The 18,038-nt window shown below is 50.6% G+C and overlaps 1 protein-coding gene across 9 annotated transcripts in view; it reads left to right on the top strand.

The window, feature by feature from the left end:
* Nucleotides 1-18,038, top strand: part of LOC308560071 (calmodulin-binding transcription activator 1) — a 618,909-nt gene that overhangs the window by 588,581 nt on the left and 12,290 nt on the right. For 4 of the 9 annotated variants that reach the window (XM_081143617.1, XM_081143620.1, XM_081143619.1 and 1 more), the window contains 11 exons: nucleotides 5,346-5,497; nucleotides 7,990-8,186; nucleotides 8,590-8,668; nucleotides 8,900-9,215; nucleotides 9,639-10,162; nucleotides 10,935-11,122; nucleotides 11,597-11,843; nucleotides 12,681-12,752; nucleotides 14,263-14,283; nucleotides 15,573-15,766; nucleotides 16,499-16,573. In XM_081143617.1, the coding sequence (XP_080999743.1) occupies nucleotides 5,346-5,497; nucleotides 7,990-8,186; nucleotides 8,590-8,668; nucleotides 8,900-9,215; nucleotides 9,639-10,162; nucleotides 10,935-11,122; nucleotides 11,597-11,843; nucleotides 12,681-12,752; nucleotides 14,263-14,283; nucleotides 15,573-15,766; nucleotides 16,499-16,573 (2,065 nt within the window). The remainder of the gene's footprint in view (nucleotides 1-5,345; nucleotides 5,498-7,989; nucleotides 8,187-8,589; nucleotides 8,669-8,899; nucleotides 9,216-9,638; nucleotides 10,163-10,934; nucleotides 11,123-11,596; nucleotides 11,844-12,680; nucleotides 12,753-14,262; nucleotides 14,284-15,572; nucleotides 15,767-16,498; nucleotides 16,574-18,038) is intronic. The other 5 variants (XM_081143623.1, XM_081143621.1, XM_081143622.1 and 2 more) reach the window with 2 other exon arrangements.

The raw sequence follows: 18,038 nt of genomic DNA, 5'->3' as shown, positions 1-18,038 counted from the left end.
TATAATCCGGGGGAACAGTAGGTGCAGCTGAGAGCCCGGGAGACCTGGCTGGTGGCTGGTTTCCGGATGGAGACGTTTTCTTACAACAGATGCCCAAGTACTTGGGATCCTCAACTCTTAACGGCAGCAAATCCCAAACTTTCTAAATGTACTGTGGGTGCCTGACTTAAGGAAATGTACTCTTTAAAACTCTGGGGTTGCTTAGGAATTTTAAGTTCTTAGGTAAATATTCATTTGGGACATTTTAAAATGAGTTGCTTTGAGGGTTAGGAGTCCCTACAAAAGAGAAAGGGAAAGATGACCCATGGCCACTGTCTGTTATGTGACACTTTTTATAACAGCCCTAAAGGAGAGGCTGGGCCAGGGTGAACCCAGCAACAAAAAAGGGTTTGTGTGGAGCTCCACGAGCCATTCATTGCCTCTTGGATGGAAATGTTTTTTCATCTTGATCTTTGTAATACTCAGCTATTCTGGGATCTGAGTCCATGCCTTCCCGCCCCCTGGAAGGCTAGGAAGGAACACTGCATTGCTGTGTTAGACTCGGAGACATCAGTATGAGCTCATGTTTGTTTTAATACGTATACAGACAGGTACAGAAATAATTGTAGATACGTGTGCATGCCTGGGTTATTCCATATATTTACTCGCTCTGTCCACTGAGGATGCCTAGAAGCAGTGACAGCCCAGCAGCCGTGACCGCAACCAGCTCCCAGATCTTGTTTTCTAAGTGCCATTCTCCAATGAAAGGAACCAGGGCTCCTTAGAGAAATCACTCATGGTAGGCCTGGGATGAACCTGGAGCACCTTGTAACGTCAGAAAGGAAAGAAGTACTCAGAAAAGAAGGAAAGAGGCTGAGGGTGTAGCAGAGGGGCGCTGGAGCCAGCCTGAACGAGCTCCCGGTCACCGAAGCTGGACTACTTTGACCACGAAAATGAGTTAGTGTTGGATTAGGACCCCCCCGGTGTAAAATAAATATACATGCATTCACTCTGATATACATAAATAATTGACCAAATAAATAAATCGAGGGCAAATCGTCCTGGTAGGGGAGTTCCACACACTGTATGTGGATACTCCCCCATCCATGAAGGGGAGCTCGCGTGCCGCCCCTTGAGTGTGGGCTGGACTTGGTGGCTTGCTTCTGTACAATAGAAAGAGAAAAGTGGAACCTCTATAGAGCAAGCTGGCAGACACGGCACTGCCTTCACCGATGCTCGAGTCCACGTCAGCAGTGCCGCACCACGTAACCCCTGGTACCGGGTGGCCAGCGGGACGCCTCGCCTCGATAGCCTTCCTGAAAACCCGGGGCTCCAGTCTGATCATCAGGAAACATCAGACACATTTAAATCCAGGGGCATCTACCAAGTGCCTGACCAATATTGTTCCAGACAAAGTCATGAACATAAGGGAATAGTGAGAAGCTGTCACAGAGCCGACAGGAAGGCTGTGTCATAGTTAAGTGCAGCCTGGTGTCCTTGGTTGGGTCCTGGAATGGGGGGGGGTGAGAAGTCGGAGAACCTTCCTGCACAAGCAGTGACTTGTTCTTTGGGTGAGACGCAGGTAGCCAGTGCTTCTAGATGAGAACTGAAAGCCAGGCTGAGCCAGAGCCAGGAGAGCCGGCTGAGCCAGGGAGCCTTGGGCTCCCACGTGCCTGTGGAAACGTGCTCTCGGCCTGTTCTCCGTGTGGCCTTGTTCTCGCGATACAGCAGCTGAGGACCCGGGGCTTGGGATCCCTCAGAGCTGAGTCACCGCTGGCTTTGTTGGAAACATCATGGGTGAGAAGTGGGCCCAGTTTATCTGCCCCCTAGGTCATTATTTGTTTTCTCTCTCTCTGCCCCGCAACGTATTAATTTAAAACTCCAGGCTCATTCCGGCTGTAGAAATTATTTGTTGGCCAACAAATGAGGGCAGGATATCTTCACTAATGTTCAAGGCACCCCCCTCCCATGCTTGGTACCAGTAGGTGCCCAGCAAATACCTGTGCATGAATAAAGGAGTCTTTAAATGCACTTTCTTTAATGTAATCAGAAAAAATATTTTTTCTTCTAAGAAATTATATTCCCTTTATCCCATAGTCACACACACACATATATACAGCTAAGGTGATACATGTATAGCTTTGAATTTGCCAAGTATTTTACAGTCCTGTTTTAATGGTCATAATAAAGCTATCAGACCAAAACAAGCACAGAGTTGTCGCATTTGAGCTGCCAGTAAGGGAGATGTGAAGACCACCTTTGTGTGTGTGTGTGTGTGTGTGTAAGCCTTACAGACAGGCGGCTGTGCCTGGCCCTGCCCCCAGGAGAGGACGTGTGATCAGAGTCTGCTTCTTGTCAGCACAGAGCTGCAGCCTGCCCGCCAGGATGCCAGCTCATTCATTTCCATTCGAGATGGTTTCTTATGTTACTTATCTCTCCCTTCCCCCTTTGGAGTCGAGAGGCTCAGAGATGCCGTAATGCATGATATAATTTTGTTAAGAGGCAAATAATTGCTTGAGGATCGTCACCAAGTGCTTCCCAGAGCAGCTTAATAGCGTCAGAGAGCTCCCTGCAGAGCGAGCCTGGGGAATGGCGCTGAACACGAGCCAGGAACGTCTGTGGCAGACGGGGAGTCGCGGTGACTGACGCGAGATGCCGCGGGCAGGGCCTGGCTCCGTGATGTCAGGGCGGGTTCGGCCGTCTCCGCAGTGTCCACGCTCAGCAGGGGGATGGGCGGGGACAGCGAGCCAGCGCACTGCAGCGCGGCCGGAACAAAGCCGCCTGGGGCGGGGAGAGGTGGCCGGCTGGCGCGCCCACCCGCGGGGCTCCCTCAGGGCTGACCACAGCTGGGCCGCCCTCCCTTTGCGTGACACGGAGTGTTAGGCTGAGCTTGGCCACCGGCTCCGAACAAGTGCAAACCGTGCTCCGAACCCAGTGAACTGGATTCTGAACACTCATTTAATAGATGCAAGACCTGTGGGCTTGCAGAAGAGACAGGCAGCTGGCGTCAGTGGGATGCGGGAGTGTCTGTGCGTCGGTTCAGAGAGGGATGGCTGTCTGGCCGGCACCATCAGGAATAGGCGGGACCGTCAGTCCGAGTGCCACAGAGGATAACCGCCAGGCTACTGGGAATCGGGCTCCAACTGAAAGGCGTCATTCTTAGATTTCAACTAACTCCAAATGCAGGAGTCCTGATTCTGCAAAAGGTCCATTTCCTAATGGACAGAGCTTGGAGGGAGGATTCCAGGGCCACCTCTGAAGTCGTCCGGGTTTGCTGTTAGCGGTCACCGCGGGACGTGGGCCATGTACGGTCCATCCCATGGGTTGCCTCCCGCTGGCGTCTGAGCCACGGAGACGCCAGGCAGCGGGGTCTCCAGCGTCGCCATGCCCGTCTGCATGTGCAGAACTGGAAGAGGGACCTTCCCGCTCACTGTTAAAGAGGAACGGCTCTTCTCTTAGTGTTGTTCCTGGAAATAGCTTATGAGAAAATAAAGCCACAGTTCTTGAAAAGCAGTCTTGCCCCCCTTGCTTGTGTGGTTGAGTAAAGCGAAACTCGTTCAACAATCAGTATCGAGAATTTTCTTGGGAAGCGGGTATTTACTGTCCTTTTACTGCAAGAAAAGTGTTCTGTTCCCCCGGCCGAGGCTGCCTGGTTCTTGCGCCGCCTCTCTTCCCGTAACTGCGCTTCCTGCTGTCGCCATTCAGCGCGAAGCTCCGGGCCCCGAGCCAGAGAGATTAGCGACGCCCTCAGCCTCGGTTTCCTCGTTTATAACATGAGGGTGGTAACAGTTCTGACCTCACGTGATCGTTGTGAGGAGGAAACGGGCGGATACTTACGACGCGGTTAAAACGGCGCCTGGCACGTAGGAGGCACCCTGTGCGGCGTAGGTGTGCCCGTTGCTTTATCTCCAGTGGAATCAATTGGCCTTACTCGCCTGGGTCAGGATTTGGAGTCAGGATGGCAAGGAAGGCTGATGAAATGCTTCTTTCCCGGGTTGCTCCTGCTCATGACGCAGATGGCTATATTTTGAAAACCGTTAATGCCACCAGCAGTTTGAGGGAGGAATTTGTCGTCACAGCTGTTGTCAGTTTCCAAGGGCGTCTAAGTCATCTGTCTGAAGATGGTGGGGGCTGGCACGCTTATCTGGGACTGAACTGTGTCCTGAGCATGCCCATGCATTGATTCATTTAATTCTCACAACAGCCTCCGAGATGAGTACATTACTATCCACGTTTAAGAGCCGGGGAAACGGAGACACCACAGTTTTGTTCAAAGTCCCACAACCGTTACGTGGCAGGGCCAGGGTCCTCACCTGTGAGCTCTCTGCTCCGTGCCCACCTGTCCACCCTCATCTTCCTGTCCCCTCCGCTCTGTGGTCCAACCACACGGCTCTGCCTCCGCAAACGTCCTGCCTCAGGGCCTGGGCGTTTGCGGTCACCTCACCCCAGCTCTCAGCAGGTCTGTCCGCTTATCATCCTGGTCAAACTCAGTGTCACCTTTCCTGACTTGTCCAACTTCCACCCCCACCCACTCCTTGTCTCAGTGTCCTCGCCGCCTTACCTGCCAGGGCAGGAAGCACCTTCTCTGTCCCGTTCACTGTTTATCGAAAACCTGCTGAGTGAATGCAGGTGCTAATGATTTTAATAGTGGTCTCCTTTTTTTTTTTTTTTACATACATGTGTAACTCAATCCTAAAATCCGTGTGTGTGAGAGTTCACACGTGTGTGCATACGCATGCGGGGAGCGAGATGCCCCAGTCCCACGGGTGGCACAGAATCACGCTCCTCTGTGAGTTACAGCTCTGCCTCCGGCAACAGTGACCTGCCGTTCTTACCTCGGGGCGAAGCGCCCAGTTGTTTGTCTCTGGCGAGCCCGAGTCACACGTAAGGGTCTCAGGCACCGAGTGTCACAATTCCTCAGATACACTGTAAAAGCTGGAGCCTGGATCCGGAAATGAAATCATTCTCCCCGATGCTTGGGTAAAACAGATACTACCTTCAACGTGTGTGTCTGTAATTCCTTTCCCACGGTGATTGCTTTCTTCCACTGATCTAAACAGGTTGTACTCGTTTCATTTGTTTGCTCTCAGGGCCCCTCTAACCCCGTCTTGTTAGGGTTTCCATTGGGGAATGTGACAGAGAAGTGGGACGCCCGGAACCTGACTTCGACAAACAAGGGATTTTCCTGTTTGGGTAGCCGAGACCCTCGGGCCCCGGTAGGTGCCACGGTCTTGCGTGAGGTGTCAGACTCGCCACCACGTTGGACAAGCCCCTGTGGTCCGGCTTCGGTCCTGCAAGCGCGGACAGGCCACGTGTTAACCGCCCTTCCTCGGGAGCAAACCTCACTGTCCCTCGTTCTGCCCTAGATAACCAGTTCAGGATGTCCATCCTGGAACGCCTGGAGCAGATGGAGCGAAGGATGGCCGAGATGACGGGGGCCCAGCAGCACAAGCAGGGGAGCGGAGGAGGCGGCAGCGGAGGGGGCACCGGCAGCGGGAACGGAGGAAGTCAAGCCCAGGTACCCGTCTGTGCCGTGACAGTCAGTCACCTCCGGTTTTGTATAACATGCTACCAGTTGGTCACAGTCCCTTCCCTGGGGCTGGGGTCGTCCGTCCCTGGACAAGGCAGAAGTCCGAGGGACTGCCTCCCGGTGCACGGCCTTCAGGTGTGACGATCCGTGTCCTAGGAGAAAGAAGCCTTGGGATGCGGGCTTCTGAGCTGTTTACCTCCCCGCGCCTCAGATCGCTGTCCCGGGCCCGGGGCTTCAGCGCTGTTACCTGGCAGTGGGACTGAGGGCCTGCAGTGGGAAAACAGGCCAGATGGTGACTCAGAGCTGCTGGGCGCAGGCTTCAGTTAGAGTCTATTTTGTATTTTAGGTTCTATCTGTCTTAACTATAAGTACGAAACGTAATTGAATTCAGTCCTTGTATAAACTGAGCCTTGTGTTCATGAGCCTTGTATAAACTGAAGATCGGTAGGGAAAGGGCCCAGAGAAACCGTTTCTAGAGTTTCTTCAGTACAAAACATTATACCTTCTATGGGCTTTTGCGCGCGCCTTTCCATGAACTCCATGAGGAGCGCCTCGCGCCGCCAAGTGCAGGGACACGACCACATGCTGCTCTAGGGCCCCGTCAGTCTCGAAGGCTCTGTGGCAGTTTCACTTAGGGGCTTTCATTTCAGGAAAGTATCCTGGGGAGAAATTATTTTTCAGGGGACCCCAGAATAAATTTAAAGGGACTGGTAGTTTCTTCTCTCTGCTACCAAGTTGTTGCCTAAACCTCATGTAATCTCCCCTCTTTCTTTCCGAGATGAATGATGATTTTCCTCAAACAGTTACATGAAGTGAACTTTCTGATTTTTATCATTCTTGTAACCATCAAATGTTAGTGACCTTTTTAAGAACAGATGAAAACAAAGCTCAGTATACCACACCCAAAAGACTAACCTCCTTTTACCTCCAGTTTCCTTCTTATTTCTCACCTGCCTTTGGAAATCAGCGGAAAAGAAAGACAGTAAAATATTATTAAGGCTAAGATAGGCTTCTTTGTCACCCGATAATGCTAAGTTTTATACAAGAAGTAGTCATTGTTTCATATAGCTCAGGGCTAAGCTAAGAGATTCGCTTGAAATCATTTTTATTTAACCAACAAAGGTTGCATAAAGGGAATGGAATTTAATGTCATTTTACAGTCCAGCCACTGAGCCACTGGCCCACTACAACCAGGATCCCAGACTAGCTGCCGTGGAACACGCTTTCATCAGTTTAATATTGATGAAACATTATTGACTTCCATAAATATCCGCATCCACCTGACGTGATGGAGACGTGGCTGGTTTTGTTGAATGCAAAAAATATTCCCTCTTCCTTCGCTGCCTGGTGAATCCCACGGGCTCGCGAGTGTGCCTGGTGTGCGTGGAGCAGCCCTGCCTCGACTCTGGGCCAAGGTCGTTCTACCGCAGGCTGGGGTCGCCCAGCTGTGCTTTCAAAGATGCTCTTAGTGAAGATGACATTATAACCATCATCTGCTGTTTTATTTTTGCAGGCATTTTTTTCCACATTTAAAAATAAAACAGGAGCAGTGGTATCTCCGTAGCAGTTGAACTTTATGGGGTTTATTACTGGAAAAAATACTTTTAAAAAAATTGTGGTGATGAGAATTAGGCTAAAAGTGCCATTTATCTGGGAGGTAGTCAAACATAAGACCGCTACCACCAAGACTCGGCTAAGCCGTTGAGGTTACTAACTTTGATTTTATTTTTCTTCCCTAACTTTGACTTTATTTTTCTTCCCTAACTTTGATTTTATTTTTCTTCCCTTACAAATGAATCAATGGAAGAAAGCCACGTGGGGAAAATGAGTGGATTTGTCTTTCCTGTGTGCCTCTGTTATTATTAAAACACTGAAAGTTAAGATCTTATCTAATGCTTTCCCCAGTATCCTTTTTACTTTATGTAAAGGGTTGAATAATTATTAGATTTTAAAAAGTTATTTTTAACTTAGATATCCTAGACATGCAACATTATATTTGTTCCAGGTGCACAACATAATGATTCACTTAGCATAATGCCATCAGGATCCCCCCATGTTGTCGCAAATATATCCTTGGATATTTCTAAGTGTTTCCTAAGGAGAAACAGTTCCCATCTAAGTGATGCAAATGTCCTGCGGCAGGAGCAGGGTGTCGGAGTTGGGGCTCTGCCTCTGTCTCTCCCAGCGGTTTACTACCTGCAGTGTTTATTTCAGCTGGAGCCCAGGGCCACCTTGTCTTTTCTTTTTTTTTTTTGGTAGCAGTGTACACTTTCCCTGACGCCAGGGTGTCAGCGCTAGCAGATAGATTCGCGTGTTCCTGGAGTTGTGGAAAATTCCCTGCGCCACGACGGCAGATTCTTCATTTTCAGTCTTGTGTTTCCAGTTACCAATCCTAAAGCTTTCGTTTTCCCTCCGTCAAAACGCTGACTCGCCGAAGGGCCTCCGGGCCTCCAATGCCCACGTGAGCTTTTCCCTTACAGTGCGCCTCGGGCCCCGGGACGCTGGGGAGCTGCTTCGAGAGCCGGGTGGTCGTTGTGTGCGAGAAAATGATGAGCCGGGCCTGCTGGGCCAAGTCCAAGCACTTGATCCACTCAAAGACCTTCCGTGGGATGACCCTCTTGCACCTGGCGGCCGCCCAGGGTTACGCCACCCTGATCCAGACGCTCATCAAATGGCGGTAAGGCTGGGGCTCTGCCTGCCGCGGGCGGGTGCGCGGCCTCCCTCTTCGACTAGGGTTTCCTCTCGAGCGTTTCAGGGGTGGCGAGGAGTCCGGCCCCTCAGGGAGTGTCCCAGCCTGTGAGCAAAGGACTTTCCCTGAGGACGGTTTCCTAGGGAGTCTTAGGAACTTCTGCCCAACAAATACTGAGTGAGGCGCTAACCGAATGTGGCCCTTTTCTTTCCTCTGGGCTCCGAGCAGCATGGAGAGTCCAGGTCACCCTGTGAGATTCAGAGTCTGTTTCTTCACATCAGGGGTGGTAGAGGCTCGGTTTGGTTCCCCTCCGTGGGGTTCTACAGCATGCCTGGTGTTTCCTGTTCACACGGGTTAACTGGGCCGTAATTGCCGGCGTGGTCCCTTACAGCACGAAGCACGCGGACAGCATTGACCTCGAACTGGAAGTTGACCCCTTGAATGTGGACCACTTCTCCTGCACCCCGCTGGTAAGGAGGAAGCTCATTTATCCCCGAGCCGTCTTTCCAGGCTGGCCCAGGGACATAGGCCGGGTTCTCTGTGTGGTTCCTCTTTGACTTGTGACCCTCACCAGAGCTACTTTGTAACAATAATGTTTTGTGGCCCCCTGGGGGTTGCCAGCAAGGACACATCTGTCCTTTGGCAGCAGTGGCAAAGTAAAGTACGTTTTAAACTCGTATTGCTCTCTTCCTGTTTTTCAGATGTGGGCGTGCGCCCTCGGGCACCTAGAAGCTGCAGTCGTGCTGTACAAGTGGGACCGCCGGGCCATCTCTATCCCTGACTCTCTAGGAAGGCTGCCTTTGGGAATTGCCAGGTCAAGGGGTCATGTGAAATTAGCAGAGTGTCTGGAGCACCTGCAGAGAGATGAACAGGCTCAGCTGGGGCAGAACCCCAGAATCCACTGTCCTCCAAGCGAGGAGCCGAATACAGACAGCTGGATGACCCAGTGGCACAGCGAGGCCATCGCCTCTCCAGAGATACCCAAAGGAGTCACCGTTATTGCAAGTACCAATCCAGGTAAAAACTCAGAATTTTTGCAGCTCAGACTTGGCAGAGTCCCCGTTGGCTTTCACGCAGCTGCCCTCAGGAAAGCCCTTAGGATACTCACCTACGTTTATGGGTTTGGGGTGTTTTTTTTTGTTTCTGATTTTCCCTGTTTAGCTGTAAGAATGCCTAGTGTTACTCCCCTACCTCCCCCCACCCCACAAATGCAGGACGTAGGGGAAAAAAAAATCTATGTCCGTGCAAGAAAGAAATATAAATTGTGGAGGAGGGTTATCTGAATACGTTATATGCTCCTGGGGAATATTGAAATGTTAGGGACGTGTCTTGAGTTCCGGCTTTGCACTTGGTATCTCTCAGGCATAGAGAAAGTGTTAATTCGTTAGGGTTCCTAATTTGATCTCCTGTCCTGACTATCCTTTCTACTGTACTTTTCAGAGCTGAGAAGACCTCGGTCTGAACCCTCTAATTACTACAGCAGTGAGAGCCACAAAGATTATCCAGCTCCCAAAAAGCATAAATTGAACCCCGAGTCCTTCCAGGCAAGGCAGGAGAAGCTGCTGCCCACTGCACTGAGCCTGGAACGGCCCAGTATCAGGAAACAGAGCCCTAGGTCTAAGCAGGCTGCCCCCGAGACAATCAGCCCCAGTGAAGGAGTGAGGGACTGCAGCCGGGAACTCTCCCCTCCCTCTCCAGAGACTGCAGGACCCCAAGCCTCTGCATCTCAGCCTGTAGTAAAGTGGAGTCCCAAAGATCTTTACATTGGTGTGTCTACAGTGCAGGTGACGGGGAATCCGAAGGGGACCAGTGTAGGAAAGGAGGCAGCCCCCTCACAGGTGCGTCCACGGGAACCCATGAGTGTCCTGATGATGGCTCACAGAGAGGCGCTGGACACAGAGACGGGGCCCCACCGGGCTGGCGCGGCGGCCGAGGACTGCTCCCGGCCCATGGACGACATCCAGGTGAGCGTGCGCCAGGCGGGCCTGCGAGGCCGGGCTGGCGGCAGGGCCTCCTTGATTGTCACAGTCAGCTTCCAGAGGTCGTGTGATTTTCTCACGGGAGGGTTGGAGGCCTGGCCTAGGGTGATGCCGTTGGGGCTTCCTCTTTACTTGGGCCGCGTGTTCCCTCCGTGAATCAGCGCTGTGAACCGGGCCAAGACGCCAGTGACCGGGTCTCGGCAGAGCCGTCTCTCTCCGCACCAGTTCCTCAGAGCTCACCCACCACCCTTCTTCCTTGTACCCAGGGGGACGGATTTCACTTTTTTTTTTTTAATTTCGGAGAGGGAGAGGGGGAGAGAGGGATAGAAAACATCAATGATGAGAGAATCATCGATCAGCTGCCTCCCGCACGCCCCCTACTGGGGATCGAGCCCGCAACCCGGGCATGTGCCCTGACCGGGAATCAGACTGGGAATCAAACCGCGATCTCCTGGATCATAGTTTGATGCTCAACCACTTAGCCACGCCAACCGGGAGGAACTCACTGTTTGTGTATTAGCTATAGTAGAATCGTGCCTGATAATAGCCAGAGCAGGAGGCCTATGGGTAGAATTTGAATGATCTGTGATTGGATCTGTGCAGCCATCAGCCAGCCATAAAGGGCAGATTGGCGTGAGGCTCTGATGACATGAAATACCCCTAAAGCTTCGTTCATTCTCTCCAAGGTGGGGGGAGGGGTGGCAGGCCTTATAAGGGTCGTACTAACCTGGGTGTCCCGTGAACCCCCGGATTCCAGGTGAACATGATGACCCTGGCAGAGCACATCATCGAGGCCACCCCTGACCGAATCAAGCAGGAGAACTTCGTGCCCATGGAGTCCTCAGCTGTGGAAAGGACAGAGACGGCCACCATCAGCGGCACCATGAGCTGGCTGGCCAGTTACCTGGCAGACGTCGACCACCTGCCGAGCGCTGCCCAGATCAGGTCCGTCCCTGCGCGGGATAAGCTCCGGGGGTTAACGGGGGCCTGGGGGACTAACAGGGTCTGAGGGTGCCTGGGGACCTCGCTGAAGAAGGGAATAAGCATTAGGACTCCTTCCATTTCCAGCCCTGCCCATGCCCTCACCTCTTCCATGATTTTCCTCCTCATATCAGAGCACCTGAGCTAATGCGTCATAACGTTTTCCCCCAGACTCAGTTCAGGTGTCACGGGGGCACCGTGTGTGCTTAGTGGGTTTAGTATTTGGCATGGTACTGAACTCATAATAGGTCTTCAGTATGAACTTACTAGTTGGAGGACAGTTAAAGTCGGGGTGTGTTTAGCAGCTGAATGAAGGCCTTTTCCTGACAGTCTGCAGTGGCTCCTGGTGGGGAGCATCTTGTCTCAAATCTGTGTGTAACAGATGGTGCAGATCGATCACCAGTCTCTCCCCCCACCCCGTGTCTCCTCTCATTTCAGGAGCGCATATAACGAGCCTCTAACCCCTTCTTCTAATACCAGCTTGAGCCCCGGAGGCTCTCCGGTCAGCGAAATGGCTTTCGAGAAACCTAGCCTCCCCTCGGCGGCAGACTGGTCGGAATTCCTGAGCGCGTCCACCAGCGAGAAGGTGGAGAGTGAGCTTGCTCAGCTCACCCTGTCTGACCACGAGCAGAGAGAGCTCTACGAAGCCGCCAGGCTCGTCCAGACCGCCTTCCGCAAGTACAAGGTAATGTGGATCGGGGTCCCGGCGTGACAGTCGTAAGGCCAGGGAGGTGGAGGAAGGTCGCTAGCGTTCCCGCCAACACGTAGGCCAGGCCATTTCTTCCTTTCCTCGGAGTCTATAGAATTTTCATTTGAATGGGTTAATTATGTCGCATAGAATTATTAATAATTTTCAGAAACTCTAGTGAAATAAATCTGACCGGTAGTGTGATTGACGGTCGTCATCATCTCAATTTATTGTTGGCCGTGAAAGTGGACATTTATTATTTGTCTAATATAAAGTAAGTGGACACCTCGCCACCAGGAATTTATGGCCTAAAGTGGGGGCTTCTAACTGGAGGCCTGGGAACTGACCTTGGGCAGCCTGGCAACTCCTATAATTTTATGGTAAAGCATCTGTATGTGCATTTGGGGTGAGAGACGGTCCATAGCCTCCCACAGATTCTCAAGCACTCACCACCCGGTGAGTGTGAAAGCCCATTCATGGGTCCAAAAGTGGAGGACTTGGGTCTCAAAAACAATACAGTGGAGATCTGGCAGGTCATGGACAAATAGAACTTTACCTAATTGGTTACATACTTTAAAATGATTTTTTTTTATGTCACCTAACATCCAAATATCATGGTTCTATTTATAAGCAAGAATAGTTGGAGATTTATTCTGTGAATTCACTTTTTAAAATTTGTACTTAAAGTTATCTCTGTATTTTGGTAAACCTGGCGTCTCAGTTCTGAGAAAGTTAATTAAATGAATGGTGATTCTCTTTAAGTCGTAGGAAAGTTGACATTTCTCATTTTAAATCGCGTTTTGTTTTTTCCCCTGACTTGACTTGACGCTTAAGGGCCGACCCTTGCGGGAACAGCAGGAAGTGGCTGCTGCAGTCATCCAGCGTTGTTACAGGAAATACAAACAGGTAAACCAAGTTCAGGGTCACACTGGGAAACGCGCCCGGAGGGTGCTGGTGTGTGGATGGCCAAAGAGCAGCTCGTTCAGGGCCGGAACCAAGGCTGCCTTTGAGTTGCCTAGATTAAAAACAAGAGGGAAATGTTCCAGAGGGGGGAAAAGAGGGGGAAAAACATCCATCTGCAATTAGACATATGCCACAGAATAATTTTTGTTCAGGTATTTGGCCTTTGATACTGGTCTGTGAGGATCTATGTTCCCATAATTTTACCTGTAAACTCCATAGTGATTAAAGAGCTCCAGGGGGCTTAATATGGTGATTGGAGGAGATAAATGCTGGCTCGTACCTTTGACCTTGAATTATATACGTTCTGTCACCTTCAGCCACCTCTCCTTTCAGCTGCTTCTTACCCATTTTACAATGAACAATTAAAAAGTCTTTGAAAACCATAAAGTGCTTTTTCAGTGCTTAGTTAAGGGCTGTGACAGGAATAGCTAAGTGCTCTTTCATGCCTGTCACTATTTCCAGGACAACCTGCAGGGTCACGTAACTACTGTCAGAGGGAAAGGGGACTGATTCATGAAGCACCTCGTAGGTACCGGATCTTCTAGGCGCATCAGCTCATTCGCTCCTTACCATTATTCAAAGTAAACAGTTTTATTTCCATTTTACAGACAGAGAAGCTGAGGCTCAGAGAAATTAAGGAAATATTAGATCATTTTTTAAAAAAAGAAAGAAAATATTAGATGTTTCTAACCATCCAGGTGGTTAAAACACATAAAACATTGCCTAATTGAGTTTTGAATGGTGCATGTGCTAAAGTTCAGTCCTGTCGGTAGATTCTGGAACCTTTTATTAGGTTGTGCTTTAGGCAGGTTTTAAATTTTTATTTAAAGAATGCTAAATACTACGACGTGTTAAAAGCCACATAGAAATTTGGGATTATGTTCTCTCGCTGTGGTCTAGGGCTTTCATTCCTGATGTGGGCTGCGATTTTCTCAGGCTTCTGTAGGATTAAGTTCTGTTCACGCGTGGGGTCGGGGAGGGGGACGCCTTCGGCTTGTAGCCCGTTGAGTTCCTGATCCCAGGAAACGAAGGTTTATTGTGTAAACGCTGACACCGCAGTGCCCTAGCTCTCAGGCAGGGGGCGCAGCTCTGCGCACCCGCTTCTCTCCTCGGGCAGGCTTCACGTTAGCACACGTGGTGCCCAGAGTCAAAGTTTCAAGTCTGTGATTACAACGGGTACTTATTCCAAAATATGTGTTTGGTGGTGGTGGTGTTTTGGTGTGTTTTTTTTAAATCCCCTCCCAAAGTAGTGTTTTCTACAGCCAATAAGACAGAAAGCATTCTTTTTTGAAATACTGACCGATCTAATGCAGATGAAGATAGAAGGCATTGATACAGCCAGGTTGCCTTTTAGTTGTTGTTGGTGGTGGGAGTTTTATTGGTTTCTGGTTTTTCAGTTGCATTCTATTGAGCAATCTAACGTTAATCTTGTATTCTCTGTTTCTCCCCCAAGCTGACATGGATAGCCTTGAAGGTAATGAAACACCCAGCCCTCTCACAAATCATTCCACCAGTCACAAACTCCACACCCATCACCAACCACAAACGGGCCATTGCGATGGCAGGGCCATGAATCAGGCATCCCCCCCCTCCCTCCCTCACGAGGCCACCTGACCACAGGGCGCCTGTCCTCTGGGGACCACGCGCTTATTCAGTAACAATAATTGAACACTTTCTTGGCCAGTGTCAACCGAAAGAATCCATCCCAGCCAATCACTGTGGCCCAGAAGGTCCTGAGTGCACACTGTTGGAGGCTCTGCGGGGTATAGTGTCCTTGTCTTAAAAGACTTCCGGACAAATGAAATTGTCAAGCAGGCCAGATAAGACGAAAGGATCCCTGCAGGAGGGCCCTGTGTCCTGCACGCTCTGAGAAGTCCCTTTCCTTCCCTCATCCCACCTCATACATGCAAAGACAGATGTAGGCACAGGGACGTTCTGAGAATGTTTTCCCTCTGATGGTAAGTTGTCCCCTGAGTCATATTGTTTTATGAGCAGCTTGGACATAGCATTTTTTTAAATACAGAGGGCTCTGTATTTTTAGTGCCCAGAGACTGAAAGGGAAGAGACTCCTTTTCCCAAGCCGTCATCCCTCCCTTTGAGAGCCCTGCCACCAGCAGGGTGGAGGGCTGTGGTCCTGGCCCCTGAGCCACCCCTGGATCTGTGACAGCTTTCCAGGGTTTGTGGCTTCAGCTTGTGTTGGTCCTATGAGTGTTAATCTTCTGCAGGTTAAAATGGCCTGAAGGTGTCAGCGTTTCATGATAAGCCTTGTCTTTGGGACCTTGTAACTCAGAAGTTTGTTCACGGGCTGATAGCGAGGACTCATGCTGACTGCTGCGTAGACTTGTGTGTGGTGGGAACTGGGAGACAAAACAGCGATTAATTAAAAAGATTTCAAAATTGGAGAGCAAGTATTAATCTTAGGCATTTAAAATTTTACTTGATGCGTTTTTAAGATTTTTAAATGTCTTAAGTGGATTACCATTAAAAAGCCTTTTTTTAAGAAGGGCAATTAACATATTTTGATGTTTTGGGGGGGGGAAGTACATTAAAAGCAATACATAGTCTAAAGGCGACTCTTCAAGTAATACTTTGCATTTTGGAAAGGTAGGTGGGAAGCTTCCTAGTTGGCCTCCCCGGTGATTAAACCTGAGAGGGAGAGTACAGCAAGGAGGGGGAAGCGGCTTCTCCTCGGCCGCCCGAGGCGCGGAGGCCCCCGGCGCGGCTCCTGTTGCTACTGTCCTGCTTCCTCTTGTCTCCCTGCAGTATGCACTTTATAAAAAGATGACGCAGGCTGCCATCCTTATCCAGAGCAAATTCCGGAGCTACTACGAGCAGAAGAAGTTCCAGCAGAGCCGGCGCGCGGCCGTGCTCATCCAGAAGTACTACCGCAGCTACAAGAAGTGCGGCAAGAGACGGCAGGCCCGCCGGACGGCGGTCATCGTCCAGCAGAGGCTCAGGTGGGCGCGGGCGCGTGCGGGGAAGGGGGCGGGCTGAGTGCGACAAGCCGCCCTGGGCCCACCTTAGGTCCTCGGCACTGATTTTCTTTCCAGGCCGTTCTAGAGGTCGAGCCTTTGTAGGGCTATGCCTGTGTCTTCTCATCCGTTTTTGTCTCTTTAGCCCATTCTCTCTTCACCTCCCACCCAGTTATTTTGACGTTCCCGCCCAGTTTCAACTTGTATCCGAATTTGGCAGGACCCAAGGCTCTACTCAAAAAGGTGGCCCGTGTTACCGTAGCCTGACCTGTAGCGTTGCTGCAGGGAAGGCCCTGGGAGAGTTGAGGGAAGCTCTTCCATTTGAGAGAGTGTAATAAAAGTGCTCAGCAAGGTAAAATATGTTGACAAAAGTTTAGGAAATAGTAGCCCAAGGGGATACAGTGTTGAAGTCAGGCGGGTCAACTTCCAGACTGAGAAAGCCTGTGTATCGCCAGGATGCCTTTCTCAGTGAAGTCAGCGTGTCGTAGAGCCGTGGAGAGCAGTCAGTGCCATCCGATGGTCAGTTTCTCCCTGGGGGGTGCTTCTGCACCCCCTCCCTCCCCTGGGCAGCGCAGCACTGGCTCCCGTTGTTGGGTTTGCTGTATGAACTGTTTCATTAAAAGCCCCGCATCCCTGCAGACGCCTTTCCAACTTCTGGGTGTGAAGCTTTACAGCACCCTTCTCATGACAATAATTACTATTCTGGCTCTTTTTCAGGAGCAGTTTGCTAACCAAAAAGCAGGATCAAGCTGCTCGAAAAATAATGAGGTTTCTACGACGCTGTCGCCACAGGTAGGTACATTCATCGTCATCCCTACATTTTATTCATCACGACTAATAGAACAGCCCAGATCTTCTGTACCACTCATTAACTCCTGTGTAAAGCTAACACCACCACCCCCAACAAAGAATCAGGGCGAACCCCCCAAATGACATCAGGACAATAGAACTCTTTAACTAGGGACTAAGTTGCTGCCGTTGGAACCCTGGTAGCTCTGCCAGAACGGAGATTCACGCCAGCATTTTCCTGTTTTAATTTGGGTGTAAGGACGACTTAGTTGGACGAGCTTTTCATTCCGTGTTTCCTTTAGCCTGTTGTTTCTGTGCCACATTGAGGTATGTTCTTCAAGCTAAAGCCTCAGGGCGCTATTGTGTGTCCAACCAGAAAAGAAACAGTTTCTCTTCTGCACCCAAGGCTAGAAGTAGGATGTCTGGGGGTAGCTGGTGCCCCCTGCTGGACGTGTGGTAGATAACAGGCTCTGTGGACTCCGGGGTAAAGCTCGGCTGTGGAGCCAGACAGGAGGAATTCTAGGAAGGGACGCACCCCCGAGGTTAGAGGCACATTTTTATGAGCAGATAATGAATTCTACAGACACAGCACCTTCCCGTGGAGCTAAGCCAGAGGGCTTTCTCTGTGTTGCCTCGAGTTGGAGTTTTCTTTGTGAAGACCAGGTTCTTTACTTAGATTTGGGGGTCTGGTGCAGTGTTGAGGTTTCTTTACTTAGGCGAATCCAGCCTGACGTCTGTAACAGTGGCATCGGGCCATGTTCACATGCCTGTCCCTGTGGCCCTGGCGTTTCTGTGCGTTGGGAGCCGTGCTGTTCGCAGAACCTGACTTGAAAGCACACTACCCGACGTCTTACTGCATTGTCCCAAAGGCCCCAGTGTTCACATCCAATTGGATTCCTCAGACATTTCATTTTACTTTTGTTTTTCTTACTCCTAAAACTATCTGCTTGCTAACTTTGAAAATGTTTTCATTTGAGACTTCCTAGGGGCTAACTGGCTACCTGTACTTTTACTTAAACTAATGAAAGAATTCATTTACATGATGATAGAAGGGACCGTGCCCAGAGCCCCATGTTAGCAATAATAAAAACTTTACAGAGTGCATCCTTGAGCACCTAGTGGGTGGCGTGTGGCTAGAATGCTCTGGAAGAAGCTCAGGTACAGGCAGCTAAGCCTCAGCAACCCGTCTGCTCTCCACCGGTATCAGCTAAGCAATGAGATGCCAGCTTCGATGCCCTGACACAGCAGGTCCAGGTATGGACTGTGGCTCTGACGTAAGGAAACCAGTTCCACAAGCCTTACTCCAGTCAGTCTCTTTGTCACCCAGTCCTGCCTCTAACTTAGCACCTGAGTGGTTTATTTTCTTCCTTCCGGGAAGGTGTCAAGGACTCCCTCGGCCCTTTTCCGTAGGTCCTCACGTAGGCTCGCCCCCTCCTCCCCTTTTCCTCACCTCCCTGCACCGTGAAAG

Source organism: Miniopterus schreibersii, assembly GCF_964146895.1.
Source record: "Miniopterus schreibersii genome assembly, chromosome: 8".
Lineage (NCBI taxonomy): Eukaryota > Metazoa > Chordata > Mammalia > Chiroptera > Miniopteridae > Miniopterus > Miniopterus schreibersii.
This window is presented reverse-complemented; position numbering and strand designations above follow the sequence as displayed.